Below are 15,892 nucleotides of genomic sequence, written 5' to 3' on the forward strand. Positions count from 1 at the left end.
GTAGGCACAAGAGATACTAAATCTTCCCTGCTTAAGCTCACAGCCTTTCACCCTGCTCTGTGGTTCCATACAGCTCGGACTGTATCTCACACATGTATTATGACACCATGACATTCCAGATTTACCAACTTTCCTGAGTACGTCTACTATCGGGAGTCATGAATCAAGGAAGATGTGATTGATATACTCTCCTGTAGCTGGAAACTACACTGCCTAGTAGTCCTCTATGCTCAAAAGAAGCCCCCTGGAAGATGTTTGTTCTTTTTTGCAGCCTAGAACTGTGCTTTTTATCTACTGTATGACCTAATATTGAAGTTTCATAGAATCGCAGAATCAAATAATGGCTTGGGTTGGAAGGAACCCCAAGGAACCCCAAGGATCATCAAGTTCCAACTTGCCGCAGACAGGGGCACCAACCTCTAGACCTTGGTACTAGACCAGATTGTCCAGGACCTCACCCAACCTGGCCTTGGACACATCCAGGGACAGAGCATTCGCAAACTCTCCGGGCAGCCTGTTCCAGCACCTCACCAACCAATTCCTTATCCACCAAATAATCCACCCTTCAAATACATATCTCTCCAATTTACAGATAAGGATGTGGTGGGGAACCATGTCAAAGGCCTTGTGCAAGTTCAGGTAGACAACACTGGCCTTTCCTTTGTCCACTGACGTCATCACTACATCATAGAAGGCCACCAGATTGGTCAGGCACAACCTTCCATTCGTGAAGCCTTGCTGACTCTCTGTTGTCACCTACTTATATCTCATGTGCCTTAACTTCCCAGGCACAGAGGTGTAACTCACTAGCCTGTACTTCTCTGAGGAGTGATGTTTCCCTCTTTTCCAGTCCCTGAGGACTTTTCCCAACTAACACGTCTTTTCAAATATGATGGAGAGTGGCTCAGCACCACATCAGTCAGCACATTTAGGATCCTGGGATGCATGTCATTTGGCCCCATAGACTGGTACATATTGTGCATAGACTGGTAGAGGCGGTCTGGGACTTGCTCTACCCTTATAGCAGGGGAAGATTTATACCCCCAGTTCCCACCTAGAGGCTCAAGGATGTGAGTTTCAGGGATGTGAGAAATATGAATCCTGGATGCCAGTGAAGACCAAGAAAAGAACTCATTTAGTATCTCAGCCTTCTCCCTATCTTTGTAGCCAGATCTCCTTTCTTGTTTACCAAAGCAGTTTCTCACTTATGACATGACAACTTCATGAAAGTTAATATAATAGAAAAGTGGATATTTAAGATTTCTTGGATCACAGATTTCAAAGAACCAAAGGTGGTGAACCAAGTCAGATCTGCAGAAATAGTTCAGATGTCAGATATTTATTCTGAAAGCCCAATTTGTAAATCTTAAAAATAGCTTATTTCTTTCATAGGCTTGCTAGCAAAATGTTACTGGAAGAGATATATGATATATAGGCAAAAGAACATGGATATCTGAGAGGATTTTCCTATCCTATTGGATTTTTAAGTGTTTGAGTGTTTAATAATGTTGATTCTATACTACCATCTCTCTTCTGGTTTTCTCTTAGTTCTCCTCATTGAAATGGCAAGAGTCCCCAGGTGAATTGGAAGGAAATTCCACACATCAAAAAAAAGTTGAGAGAAAAACCACGTGGGGTAGTATATTTGAAACAATCAAATTCTGTTTGAAATGTAAAGTTATTCCAATACATATAAGTGACAATAAAAGAACTGCTTACCTTTGGATAAGAAGAGCAGCTGTAAAAACACTGGCTTTTCTCAACAGGGATTTCTTCCAGGTGAGCTCAGTGATTATCCGTAAGTGTATCAGTACTGAACATTTATTTTTTTGAGATTTATCAAGTAATTCCTGTTGCTACTATTTATTATTTTTAGACCTATTTGATTTTTAGATTTTTTAAAGTGCCAAAAATTATTATTATTTTTTAATTTAAATAGAGAATCACATTTTGTAAGGAATGGAGTTTGTCTGTTTTTATAAATTTTTCAGCAAACTATCTTAAGAAGAAATTAAAATTTATTTAATTATTCCTTTGAGTATATTTTTTAGTTGTCAGAAATACAGACAAGATTATGGCACCTCAGAACTTTCCATCAATACAGGTACTTTCTTGTGAAGAAAATGCTCATTTTCAGTAAAAAGGTGTTTTTTTTAAATTATGATCAACTTTACCAACTCTAATTTTATTTACCTTCTTTTTCTTTTTTTTTTTCTTAAGGGATCTTGGCTAAATTATACAAAGGAATATATCAGTTTACAGTCAATCATCCACTTCCAAAAGAAAAACAAACAAAAAAAAAAACAACAAAAAAACAAAAATCAATCCAACTACAGCAAAAAAAAAAAAAAAAAAAAAAATCCCTATCAATATGAATAGGCATGAAGGCATGATATATAATGCATAAAAGAAGAGGGAGTTGTATAGTTATTTCGGAAAAAGGCTATAAAAACAGTGCATTCTGATTTTTCAGTACTTTTAAGTACACATAAATCTCACAGATGCAGAATAGAAAAATATATGTTGAAAATTAACACATGGAATTTATCCAGTCTTTGATAGAACATATGTCTAATTTGAAACTTAAGTGTCCCTAAAAAAAGATCAACGCTCTATAAGGATTTAGCTTACAGTTTGGCCTGATTCTATTTTGTACACTGCTACTCTGTTAGTTTAGGTTCTTACTACTTTTTCATTACCACATGGTGCTTAATTTTGCCCAATACTGTAGGCTTGTTGAAATTAAATTTTGTGTTAGTGTCCTGAAGAGTTTTACTTTTCTTTCTCCTGGTTTCCAAGCATACTGTGAAGAAGAGAAGGAAAGAAACTGAATGCCACCTGTCTTTTCAATGTCTCCAGAGCTTTTATCTGTTCATCCAGATGGCTCCATTTGCATTGACAGTTTTTGTGGCCACTTCAATTAGTTTAAGCTGCTTCATGGTGCATCTAATTATTCTTGTATATATTAAAAAAAGAACCTTTAATTCAGCAACAGATTTTAAATCAAATGTTGAAAGAAAAAAAAGAAAATAGCAATCCCTGCACCCCAAACATTAAAATATGTGGAAATCAATTCTGAATCCTGGATAATGTTATAAGAAGTTTTAATTTATTTTCATATTGAGCTTTTTATGATATTGAAAGTTTCATTTGCATTCTTATTTCTTTTCTAATAGGAAAACAAACTAGAATTTTCCAACTACATTTTGAGGGTCAACCAAATCCCAAACGCTATCAAATATATATATATTTTTTAAAAAGGAAATTCTTTCACATGGAAAAAAATAACAGAAGGAAGTTTTGTTTCGGATTAGATGGCTTTGGAAGAAAATAATTCATTTTTAATATATCTGAAAAAAATATATGTGTAGGTTGCTCCAAAAGTAATGTTTCCTATTTATTTCCACAGAAACTACAAGTGATACAAAGGGCACAGTAACACTGATAGAGCAAATTCTCAGCTACCATACATAACTTTTTAACATAGTGACCACCACTCACTATGCATTTTCACCAGAGATGAACAAGAGACTGCATGCCATGATTGTAAAAATCTGCATGGCTCTGCATGAAAGACAATGCAATTTGTCTTTCATGTCTCTGTCTCCACTGCTGAAATGCACCACCCATCAACTCACTGTGCTCACATTCACTGTTTAGACTCAATAAACATTCAGTAATTTTTGACGAATGTCAGTGGGTGCAAGTTTTTCCACATGGAATTTACTTTTTTCTTCCCATTTGATCAGACTGCCCCTCTGCTGCAGCCTGTTGTATAGCAACAAAATATAATGTAATACTGGTGGAAAGGTTCTACTTCTAGTGCCATACCACCAACATCCTCTTCTGCTGTCATGGGCCAACATAATAAAATAGCAAGTATTACTTTTGGAGAAGACCTTGTATTCTTGGCGTACCCTACATACCAAATTTATTTTCAGCCTGACTACTCCATTCACACTTGCCAACATTAACCAACACTGCAATTGTTAAAATTGGTCAAACATAAACCATGTCTAATGTACTGCGTATGTGCATCTGATCCATATCACAGGTCTATCATATCCTGGAAGCTTCAGATATAATACACATGTCACTTAACCAATTCAGGGAGTTATGCAGATGTTTTTTCTGAAGATGTGATCACCACCTGCTAAAGATTTCTTCCCAAACTGTAGCCCACAATGTGAATTACTAGAGTTGTTATGTTGTTTCCTTGACAATGTAACTTCAGTGAAAAATTCCACAATTTCTTGTTTTATTTTCATATTTCTATTACAGCTTACTACTTGACTGTGTGGCAGGACAAGAGGCAACAGGCTCAAACTACAACACAGGAAGTTCCATCTGCACATGAGAAAAAAACTTCTTCACTGTGAGGGTGACTGAGTATGGGACAGGCTGCCCAGAGAGTTTGTAGTTGTAGTTGTAGTTGTAGTTGTAGTCTCCTTCTCTGGAGATGCTCAAAACCTGCCTGGATGTGATCCTGGTCAGTGTGTTCTAGGTGACCCTGCTTGAAGCAGAGAAGTTGGACTAAATGATTCCAAGTGGTGCCATCCAACCTCACTCATTCCCTGATTCTGTGGTTCTGTGAACAGTAATCCTGTTTTATTCCCCTTTTAGTATGTGTTTATCCAAACAAACAAACAAACACATAAATAAATAAATAAGTTAAAAACCAACAAAACAAACAAATGTGAAAATGCTCAATTTCATTGAAGCTACTTGATGTTTTGTTACATAAGCTGAGAACACAAGCAATTGCAATGGCCCAACAAATCAATGGTCCAGAAACCTATAGAGCAATGGTATTTTGCATGTTTGTTTCTCATTGATTCTAAGTTGTTTTCCTTTCTGCCCTTTCCTTTCAGCTGTGTTCAATTTTGCGATTTTTCTATGCTATACTTTTATTCTACAGATTTTTATTTTTTTTTCCATACAAGGTCTTCAGTGCCCTTTTTCAAAATTTCTGTGTTTTTTTTAACAGTGTTAGTCACAGAAGCAGACTAAAGAAGGCCATGTCTTACATAGAAAATTGGAAAAGATCCCAGAATACAGAAATATTAAATAGAGCAGAAGAAAAGTCAACATATGGATGCTATTGATGCAGAAGGAAAATAGCCAACTCTACAGTAGAAATTCCCAATCGGAAGAGATACAAGAAATGAGTGTTTGTTTAGCTCACACTGTTGCCAATGCAAAGAACCATCATGACCCATAAAGCAAATCCAGGAGGTGGAAAGATTGTCTCATGAAGGGAAAGACAAATGTCAGAAATTCAGTTTTAATTGTGACCAAATGTACATGAAAAATGTATTACAAATTTTGAGATCTCTCAGTGCTACCCTTGGGAGACTACACAGTCAGCTCTAGGTTCAGCTATTTCTCATGGTTATGAGGCATCCTTAGTGACAGAGATCCTCTACCTAGAATGAACTTCTGGAGTAATCAGCTGTTCAGATGGTAAAGTTGGATCACTTTGGACTGAAAGAAAGATCTGCACACTTAAAAAACAGCAGTTAACCATAATGAACTGCCATATGAATAGCCATCATTAAACATATTTTCAGAATATTGTGCAGTTGCATGTCTGCAGAGATCAACATTGATGACATTTCTTGTATATGGTAGATAAAAACTTTATATAAAATGTACTAGTGAAACATATAAATGATCTCTGAAAAAATCACAGTAAGTTGCATCTGTGAGATAAAATATTATTTCATCAAGACTTTCTTGGTACCTAGTAGACTTGAATGGAAAACAGAGCTTGGACTTTCAATTAAAAAATAAAAAACAAAAAGGAGGAAAAAATAATTCAGAGAAAAAGAGCGAAATTTTAACAGCCTGTGAAGCTTATGATTAAAGAAGACCTAATCTTTGACAATGCTTTACCTGAGAATGTAAGGTCCAGAGGGAGGCCATGAAGATGATCAGAGGGTAAAACACCTTCCCTATGATGACAGGCTTAGAGTGCTGGGGCTCATCAGCCTGGAGAAGAGAAGGCTTCAGGGAGACATTATTGTGGCCTTCCAGTACCTGAAGGGAACCTACAGGAAAGCTGGGGAGGGAGATTTTATAATGGCAGGTAGCAACAAGATGAGGGAAAACGGTTTTAAACTGGAAGAAGGTAGATTTAGACTTGATATTAGGAAGAAATTCTTTTCTGTGTGGGTGGTGAGACACTCTAGCAGGTTGCGTAGTGTTGCCGCTCTCTCTGCAACATTCGTTTTCCACCCCATAAGATGCTGCTTTGCCAGCGAAACCGACCCCATACCAGGTCGGGGCCAAATGCTCACACAGACCCCAAGTATAGGTGAAGCAAAATGGCGTTTATTAAAATGTAGCAGGCACTTAAATATTCTTGTCCCGCTTTGTCTACACCCCTGCCCTATCGTGGGACAGCACCTGGCAAGCCCTGAGCATAGGGAACCTGACCCCGTCACACACCGTCTCCTCGCCACGCCTACTACATCTCCCCCTCCCTATGCTCAGTAATATCCCGTAACAGCGCGAACGCAAACGCTACAATTGTTCCCGATACCTGTGATACTCTATACTCTATGCATTGGTCCATAAGCTACTACATAATCCTTAGCAAGCAATTCTGAAAGCACATAATCACACACGGCAGAATAGCGGCAATACACACAATTACTAAGAGTGCTAATACTATGCCCTTAACGATCTTCGCAATCCAACTCCCGAAGTTGCCAAACGTCTTCTTGAACCAGTCTCCGATGGGGTCGTCGTCCACCTGGATCCTCTCCGTATGGTCTCGCAGGGCTTTCAGCGCTTTATGGATGGATACGCTGTGGTCGCTAAGATTGAAGCAACACATTCCTTCTAGGTCTTCACATTCATGCCCCTGTGCCAGGAGCAAGAAGTAGATGGCTGCTTTGTTTTGCAGCACCGCATGCCGAATGCTGTTTGTGTCCTCTAGCATCGCATTCAATACTAATGTTGTTAAATTCGCCTGCTTAACTGACCAACATGCTAGGCGTTCTATCTGAGCCAAGCTCTGTGCTGCAGCAACCCCAGGGTCGTTCAGAGATTTTATCAAACATGCCGTTTGGCTAGCTAGATCGGTGTTGTTACGGCAGCTGGAATGGTTTGTAGTGTACCTCGCAAAGGCTTCTAACGTGTATTGAGGGATGCCCATTAGGCAAGTGCAAAAGAGTGAGGTTGCCGATTGCAAGCTAAAGCAAAAGTCGTTTTGGCTCGTCTTATTTACCTAAGTAACCCATAAATTCCCTGACAGTGACAAAAGGTGAATTCCCTCGCTCCCTGTGATAAAGCAATAACCACCACACACACTAAACATAGCATTTGCCTGTTAGAAACGCGTTTTCTCGTTGGCAGCAACGGTTGAGTTTCCTCCACGCTTCTCCCGGCCTTCTTTTGGGGTTCCTGGGCTGTCTCCTTCTTCGGCGTTCACAGGAGCCATACCTGCAAAACTCAGAGTCCCTCGTTACTGTTCTCTTTCTTCAGATCTGGTTTGACCTTTCTCGCCGGGATCCACATGACACTTCCCGTATTGACATGTTTTACAGCAGCATACCCTCTACCCCATACTAGAATCCTCCATCCTGGCTCCCATATTCCTGCCTCCGTTCTTATTTTGACTAGAGGGCCTTCCTCTAGAATTCTGGGTCGCCAGTGCTTTTCTACTGGTGCCCTGCTGGCATCCCCTCTTTCATAGTGATTTAAGGCAAACTGAGCTTTGGCCAGTATCTCTCCTTGTCTTGCTATTGGGATTCTGTCGTTATATCCCTCCCCCTCCCCAAGAACATAGATCTTTTCTTTGAGGAGGCGGTTGGCTCTTTCAACAATGGCCTGTCCTTGTGAGTTTCCCGGAATACCCGTAGTATGCTGAATTCCCCAGGCCTCTAACCAATCCTTGGTGGACCGTGATGTAAAACATGAGCCGTTGTCCGTTTTAATTTGCACTGGCAAGCCAAGGACCGCAATAGCTACAGCCCAGTGGGCCTGGGCCGAGGTAGAATTAGCTTTTCCGTGTTGGGTAGCCACGATCATCGTGGAGGCTGTGTCAACAGTAACTGCCAACCACGACCGAGGTGACATTCGCGGCTCCCACGTAAAGTCCGTCTGCCATATTTGCAGCGGCCCTAAGCCGCGGGGGTTGACCCCCGCCCCAATAGCAGGAGCTGAATTACAATGAGGGCAGGCCTGCACCACATCCCTTGCAGCTGTAATGGAAATACCACAGGCTCGAGCGAGTGCCCGGGCGCCTATGTGAAGCGTGGAGTGGAGGTCTCTGGCCTTCCGGATCGTCAGGACACGGGACCCTGCAGCCGCATCTGCGGCTGCGTTGCCCTCTGAAAAGAATCCTGGTACATCCGAATGACTTCTTACATGTAAAATTGCTACAGGCTCTACTCGGGTGCACAAAGCATCTTCTAAGATAAGCGCTGCTTCCGTACTAGGGATGCCTTCTTGGCCCATTTTCAAAGCGAGCTTAGCTGCAAAAGCAGAATCTGTGACTATGTTACAGGGAAGGGAGGGCCAATAAACAATCGCCATCGCAACAGCCCTGACCTCGAGCATCTGAACGCTGGCGCCCGGATCTGTGAAGATTATGGAATCCCAGCGACCATTTGTTTCCCACACTACTGCCCCTTGCCCCGTTGATGATGATGCATCGGTAAACAGGGTAGGCCCTTCCACGGGCGAGTCTTGCACCCTGCACCGTAACGACAGCTGCAATGGTCTCGCCAGTTCGAAAATAGGGAGCGAGTCCGCAAATGTGAGGGAAGCTGACGTCCCTTCCACAGCAAGCAAGATGGGCTCTGGGAGCGGTAAAGAATCACGAAATGATGTAGGGAGATAGATAATAGAAGGTTCTTGTCCAAAGGTTCTGACAGCCGTATGACGGCACTTACGAAGAAGCCTAGCCAATATTTCCAGCCAGGAGGAGTACGCACGCGTGGGCTGAACGGAAAAATGCCACCACAATGGTTGCGGTTTGGCTCCCAAGTCATGGCCTATAACAGCAGCCGCCCCACTCTCGCATTTACAGGCAGCCACTTCCAGCTCCCTTCCAGGATCATATCGAGACAGAGCCGATTGACAACAGGATTCTGTTATTTCCTTCCATGCCTCTGCCATTTCGGGCGTGATGGAACGCGCCTCGTTCGGATCCGAGCCCTTAAGCTGCTCATAAAATGGCTGCATGAGGCGAGGAGGGATCCCCAGTGCCCCTCGAATCCGTTGTAGGGCTCCTACTAGCTTCTGCACATCCCATAGCGTGCGTATCCGGGGTTTGATGTCAACCCCGACTGGGTGGACAGTTTTGTCTCCCAGCCGATATCCTAAAAACTGGACCCCCGATCCTCTCTGGATCTTTTCAGCAGAAATAGTGAAGCCGGCTGATGTCAGGAGCGTCACCACTTGGGCTTCTAATGACTGGAGCCCCGATGGGGTCGGGGATGATAGCAGTAGATCATCCATATAGTGCAGCAGGAGGAACTGCCTAGGAGACTGTCGGACCGGACTCAGAACTCTGTCAATCACTATCTGACAGATCGTGGGAGAGCACGCCATCCCTTGTGGGAGCACTCGCCAGTGATACCGACGAGCCGGGCCTTGGTTATTACGGACAGGAACCGTAAAGGCAAAAGCCTCCCTGTCTTGCTCAGCCAGGGGTATGGAGAAAAAGCAATCCTTCAAATCGATAACAACAACCCCCCAGCCTGCAGGCACGGCGGATAGTACGGGCGCACCCTGCTGAACTACACCAAAAGGCACTAACTGAGCGTTAACTGCGCGCAAGTCGTGCAGCAAGCGATAGGATCCTGACCGCTTCTTTATCACAAATACAGGAGTGTTCCATTGACTAAGAGAGGGTTCTATATGACCTAAGCGAAGCTCTTGCTGTACTAATGCGTGAAGCGCTACAAGCTTTTCTGTCGGTAAGGGCCACTGATCCACCCAGACAGGTCGCACTTCCTGTCTCCAGCGCAGTGGGATCGCATACTGCTCTGACAATTGGCAGATCGTGGCCCTCACTATAAATTGTTATGCCTGCTGCCACACTCCGCAGAAAGTTCCTCCCCAAGAGGGTTCCTGGCACCTGCGCCACTAACGGGGTAAGCAGAACAGGCCTTTCCAGGGAACCATCCCTGCTGATTACGATAATCTCAACCATCTGGGCGGACCTCCGGGTGGGCGTTGTTCCTCCCACTCCCGCTATCATCTGTGCCGCCCCTGTAGGCCATGTAGAGGGCCAATCGGATTCCGCAATAACCCGATGCGATAGAGAAAGCGCCTGTGTTTGCAGGGCTAACTATAAACGCAGCTGGATTCGCTACGCCCTTTTCTTTCGCTTTCTCTTTAACTTTAGCCCAGTCAGTAACCAGGCCCCCCCCCGGCCGCGGGCTCCCCCCCGGCCGCGGGCTCCCCCGCCCCGCTCCGCCCACCGCCCTATCGCGTTCTTCAAGGGGCGGTTCTGGCTGAGACGTTTTGTCCAAAGAAGGGCATAAAGACGGGGCAGGGTAAGGTGGGGGCGGGGCTGTCGGCTCACATGACTGACTCGGCGACTCCTTCTTCTCCGTCTCTCCGCCTCCGTTCTCCGCCGTCGGCGCCATCTTTGCCTCGCTGGATCTATAAGAAAGCAAAGACCCGCTCCCGGCAGCCCCCGTCACGCTCCGGTCCTCCCCGAACCCTCCTTCTGCCTTTGCCGCTTTAAGAGCCTCAAGTATCAAGCCCCACGTTTTAAGCTCTGAGGCTTTTTGGTCGGACATGGCGCTCTGGCACAGCGCCGAAGTAAGTGAGTCCCACCGATTTGAATCGAGCACGTGTTGAGGGGAGTCCAGCTCACCCTCCTTTTCTAGCCGCGATAACACGGCCGCGATCTCCTTCTTAGAAGGAACGGTCTTACCGCAATAACTTTTACAGAAATGTAAAAATACCTTAATTTTAGTTACACACGCGACCTGCCGCCACCTCACAGGTTCCACCGCAGTGTGTCTTCCGTAGGCGACCTGCCGCCACCTCACAGGTTCCACCGCCTTACAGGCACGCCGGGCAGCTACTACTCACAGGGCAGATCACGTCGGGGTCACCACTTGTTGCCGCTCTCTCTGCAACATTCGTTTTCCACCCCATAAGATGCTGCTTTGCCAGCGAAACCGACCCCATACCAGGTCGGGGCCAAATGCTCACACAGACCCCAAGTATAGGTGAAGCAAAATGGCATTTATTAAAATGTAGCAGGCACTTAAATATTCTTGTCCCGCTTTGTCTACACCCCTGCCCTATCGTGGGACAGCACCTGGCAAGCCCTGAGCATAGGGAACCTGACCCCGTCACACACCGTCTCCTCGCCACGCCTACTACAGCGTAGATTGCTTGTGAATGCTCCCTCCCTGGAAGCATTCATAGCCAGGCTGGATAGGAGTCTCAGCAACCTATTATTCTCTGCACTTCTCTGTAATGAAAAACATCCATGGAGAGATGTAAAGTCCAAAAGGACTCAAAAGCACAAGCACACTGCCCCATTCTGCCTTGTAGGGTCCTGCAATCCACAAACTATTTCTGCTGAGTGGGACAAGTCTGAAAACATTTACATGTTGTGTTAAAGATCAGGCATTATATGAAACTTTGTCATGGGGGTTCGGGCTGCTTCTGAAGTAGTTGGTACTGAAACACAGCTCCTTCTGGCACCTCGACTGCCAGTGCTGAACTGGATGTTCAAGGGAAAGGTTTCTTCCACCCATCATGCTACTGATGCCACTTGGAGTAAGTGGATTGTGTTGAATACGCAGCGAGCTCGGATGGGGAACCTCAGCCGTCCAGGGATCCTAGAGGTGATCATGGATTGGCCTGAAGGCAAAAAGTTTGGAACACCACCAGCAGAAGAGGTATCACGTGCTAAAGAGGCCCCACCATACAATGAACTACCAGAAAATGAAAAGACACATGCCCTGTTCACTGATGGATCGTGTCGTATTGTGGGGAAACATCGCAGATGGAAAGCTGCTGTGTGGAGCCCCACACGACAAGTTGCAGAGGCCACCGAAGGGAAAGGAGAATCAAGCCAATTTGCAGAGGTAAAGGCTGTCCAACTGGCCTTAGATGTTGCTGAACGGGAGAGGTGGCCAATGCTTTATCTTTACACTGACTCATGGATGGTGGCAAATGCTTTATGGGGGTGGTTACAGCAGTGGGAACAGAACAACTGGCAAAGAAGGGGTAAACCCATTTGGGCTGCTGAACTGTGAAAAGACATTGCTGCCCGAATAAAGAATATTGTTGTAAAGGTGCGCCATGTAGATGCTCATGTGCCCAAGAGTCGGGCTACTGAAGAACAGCAAAATAACCACCAGGTAGATCGAGCTGCCAAAATTGAGGTGGCTCAAGTAGACCTGGATTGGCAGAACAAGGGTGAATTATTTCTAGCTCGGTGGGCCCATGAGACCTCGGGTCATCAAGGAAGAGATGCAACATACAAGTGGGCTAGAGACCGAGGGGTGGACTTAACTATGGATGCTATTTCACAGGTTATCCATGACTGTGACACATGCGCCACAATTAAACAAGCCAAGAGGATGAAACCTCTCTGGGAGGAACAGCGATGGCAAAAGTATAAATATGGGGAGGCATGGCAGGTTGATTATATCACCTTGCCACGATCTCGCAGTGGTAAGCGTTATGTACTTACTATGGTAGAGGCAACCACTGAGTGGCTTGAAACATATGCAGTACCCCATGCCACCGCCCGAAACACCATACTGGGTCTTGAGAAACAAGTCCTGTGGCGACATGGCACCCCAGAAAGAATTGAGTCAGATAATGGGACTCATTTCAAAAATTCTCTTGTAAATACTTGGGCCAAGGATCATGGCATTGGGTGGATTTATCATATCCCCTATCATGCACCAGCCTCTGGTAAAATTGAACGCTACAATGGGTTGTTAAAAACCATGTTGAAAGCAATAGGTGGCGGAACATTTAAGCACTGGGAGAAGCATTTGGCAGAAGCCACCTGGTTGGTCAATACTAGAGGATCTATCAATCGTGATGGTCCTGCTAGCTCCCTACATACTGTCAAGGGAGATAAGGTCCCTGTAGTACATGTAAAGAACATGCTGGGAAAAGAGGTTTGGGTCTTTCCAGCTTCTGGGAAGGGCAAACCTCTTCGTGGAACTGTTTTTGCCCAGGGACCTGGGTCCACTTGGTGGGTGATGCAGAAAAACGGGGATGTTCAATGTGTACCACAAGGGAATTTGATGTTGGGGGAGTGCAGTCAGTAATTCCATGTATATATACAGGTTTGTGTGTGCATGTGTTTAGTGTTTGGTAATTATATTTTGTTTGTGTATGTTAAGCATGATGTAGTGATGTAGAATAAGGGGTGGAATGTCATGGTTTTGTGATTTTTGGTTTTCGGTATTCCACATTATAACATCATGTGGGGCAGTGGGAGTTTAACTGTTGGTGCTCAAGCTCTGGGTACCTGCCTGGAAGAGAAGAAGAACTACATTCCCCAGGGGACTTTGCGGTCACAGAGAGTCTCGAGATACAACTCCCTGCAAGGTCACCTGATGCGCTCTTCTTAGCCTGCTCTTCGTCGGCTCTCCTCCCTTTTTCTCCCTGCTGCTCAACTGGACTGCACATCTCACCTCAGCTCTCCGCGTTGTGGTGAGGCCTATCCACCTTTCGGACATTCTCTCTCTCATTACATTTGATTTATTAGCTTCAGATTTAATTATATTGTATTATAGTGTGTTATCTTGCATTCCGATACTATATTTAGTAAATTAGTTTGTTTCTCCTCAGATCGTTGCTGCTGTTATTAATTATTTTGGGGTCCCCTGTTCCCTTTTTTTCTGGAGGCGCGGATCTGCGGATCCCTCCGCCCCGCTAGTCACGGAACTGGGCTGAACCAGCCCGTAGACTGTTGACAAACTTAAAAAATATAAAATCCAAAACACGACTAAACGGAAAGATAATATAATTCATTCTTTAGTATTAAAAGTCTTCAGAGTTGAGGAATTATTTTGTTAAAATTTAAGCAGAAATCATTTACCTTTTCATAGTTTTCAGAAATGTTACTATATATAAAAACTGCAAGTAAATGAATCAGCAGATCCATAATAAATGGAGTATTGATTAACTTTATTTGGCAAGAATAGAATACAAGCAATCTACAGATAGATTTAAAAGCACAACAATTTAGATAGTACCAGTTCTATCTGTCAGCTTTAAACCAGCGTTATTATTTACTAAAATTTCTACTGTTTCAATGTAAGTTCGTGATTAGAATGTCTCCATGCCTAAGAGAAGCATTATAATCCAAATACTCAGTGGTTGAGGAAAATAATGAAGTTGGAATATTTTAATAGGTTACGCAGGTAGTGTGACTACTATACATCCTTTCTTCTACTTTCTTCTTTCTTCTAATGAACTGTATTAAATTGTAATTTAACTCATTTCCTGAGGTTTAAATTATTCATCTTAACATTTTTTTTTCTATATTCTCAAATTAATTCAATATAAAATATTAATTCTATTCAAAATATGTAAAAATCAGTTTCCAGTTTTTCAGAAATTGAAAATAAACTGATTAATTTAGGTTATTCTAGAAATAATAACTTCATTTCCTGGAGATATGCTTAAGTCCTTGCATGAGTAGTTCTAAGTTCTTCTGAAATCAAGTAGGGAAAGTTACTGTGGCTTCTTTGGCAATATGATTTAAATAAATGCTAATGTTTGAGGAAATTTATCTCATGTCCTTTCTGTTAGCTGGAAGTCAAGAAAGCCAACAGTTCTTTGAAAGATGAGATTTAGAAGCTGCTAAAGTTTAAATGGTTCTGGGTTCATATTCTTTATTATTTGAGACAGGAATATAGATCATTTAAACATACATGTTAAAGCTGTAATAATTGTGATATCTGAATAATGATCAGTTTCATCTGAAAATCTTACTCCATTTTATAAAGTAAAATTTACTGATCGATTGAAAACAAAGTAAATTTCACACCTTTCCAAACATATCTATAATTATAATACACAGAATACTGCCCCAAATCTATTTTTACCAAGCCACTTAAGACTCCTAGTTTGTTCTTGAGTTCTGACAACTGTTTCCCATTATGATTCAAACAACTACTTCCAAAAATCTCCTTAGGAAGAAACACACGCACACACACACCAAAAGCAAAACAATAATATTTTGAACAAAATCCTTCAAGACTTTGAAAACATTTCTGACTTTCTGAAAAGCTCTAACTTTTATGCTTTTTCATGACAAAGAGGTTTTATTAAATTTCTCTAAAGAAATGTAACCACATATTCAAACAAATTAAGATAAAATTTGGTATCTAATTGAAACTTACTGCATACAGATAATTGGTCAAAATAGTAAAAGAAATTATTAGTCTTAATTCCACTGCCTAAGGATCACCTTTCTTCTACATTCTGCATAGTTGTTAACCTCTTTGCAATACAGTGGTAGAAGTTCTGTTTTGTTAAAATATAATTTGATGAAATTTTACATTTGTATAATTGATGGAAATTGTAGAATATAAATGGGCTTTGAGTTCAATATTCTCAAATGGGAAATGTATTCCCAAGGTATTTGTCAATCAGTGAGTTTGAAATTTCCTTCAGTGTGGCTTCAATGATTTTATTCATCTATTTGGAAACAAACCTATCCAAGATCTCAATTGTTGTTGGAAAAGGTTGTTTTTGTTTTTGTTTTTTTTTTTCTCCTATTTCTTGCAGTACTGTAATCCGTGACTCAAATGTTTTCTCCCTTAATTACTGTCCAACAGCTGTCTGTCCTCTGCTAAGCTAGAAAAGTAGTCTTCTTTCTTTCTTCCTTTATTCCTTTCTTCCTTCATTATTTTTTATTAGTTCTTTATACAGT

The 15,892-nt window shown here is 42.7% G+C and overlaps 1 protein-coding gene and 1 long non-coding RNA gene across 3 annotated transcripts; both read left to right on the forward strand.

Annotated features, from left to right (window-relative positions):
- The first annotated feature begins 682 nt into the window (after positions 1-682).
- Positions 683-5,562, forward strand: LOC149919389 (uncharacterized). 2 transcript variants are annotated; one of them, XR_016463561.1, is made up of 4 exons: positions 683-968; positions 1,549-1,779; positions 4,282-4,381; positions 4,988-5,562. It is a non-coding gene; the product is annotated as an uncharacterized LOC149919389 (long non-coding RNA). The 2 variants fall into 2 exon arrangements; XR_016463560.1 differs by lacking the exon at positions 4,988-5,562 and having other exon boundaries at positions 4,282-4,966.
- Positions 5,563-11,760: 6,198 nt separating this feature from the next.
- On the forward strand, positions 11,761-13,563 carry LOC149919390 (uncharacterized). Its single transcript, XM_090134397.1, has 2 exons — positions 11,761-12,071; positions 12,522-13,563. The coding sequence occupies exons 1-2, from the start codon at positions 11,796-11,798 to the stop codon at positions 13,272-13,274; spliced, it is 1,029 nt and encodes a 342-aa protein (XP_089990523.1). The 5' UTR covers positions 11,761-11,795; the 3' UTR covers positions 13,275-13,563.
- The last annotated feature ends 2,329 nt before the right edge of the window (positions 13,564-15,892 follow it).

Source organism: Phasianus colchicus, chromosome 1, assembly GCF_987193195.1.
Source record: "Phasianus colchicus chromosome 1, bPhaCol1.hap1.1, whole genome shotgun sequence".
Taxonomy (NCBI): domain Eukaryota; kingdom Metazoa; phylum Chordata; class Aves; order Galliformes; family Phasianidae; genus Phasianus; species Phasianus colchicus.

Excerpts from the sequence above, each read along its gene's own strand:
- LOC149919390 (XM_090134397.1), top strand. The coding sequence starts at position 11,796 with ATGGGGAACCTCAGCCGTCCAGGGATCCTAGAGGTGATCATGGATTGG. Across the intron at positions 12,072-12,521 it reads AATCAAGCCAATTTGCAGAG|GTTATCCATGACTGTGACAC; the intron begins GTAAAGGCTGTC and ends GCTATTTCACAG.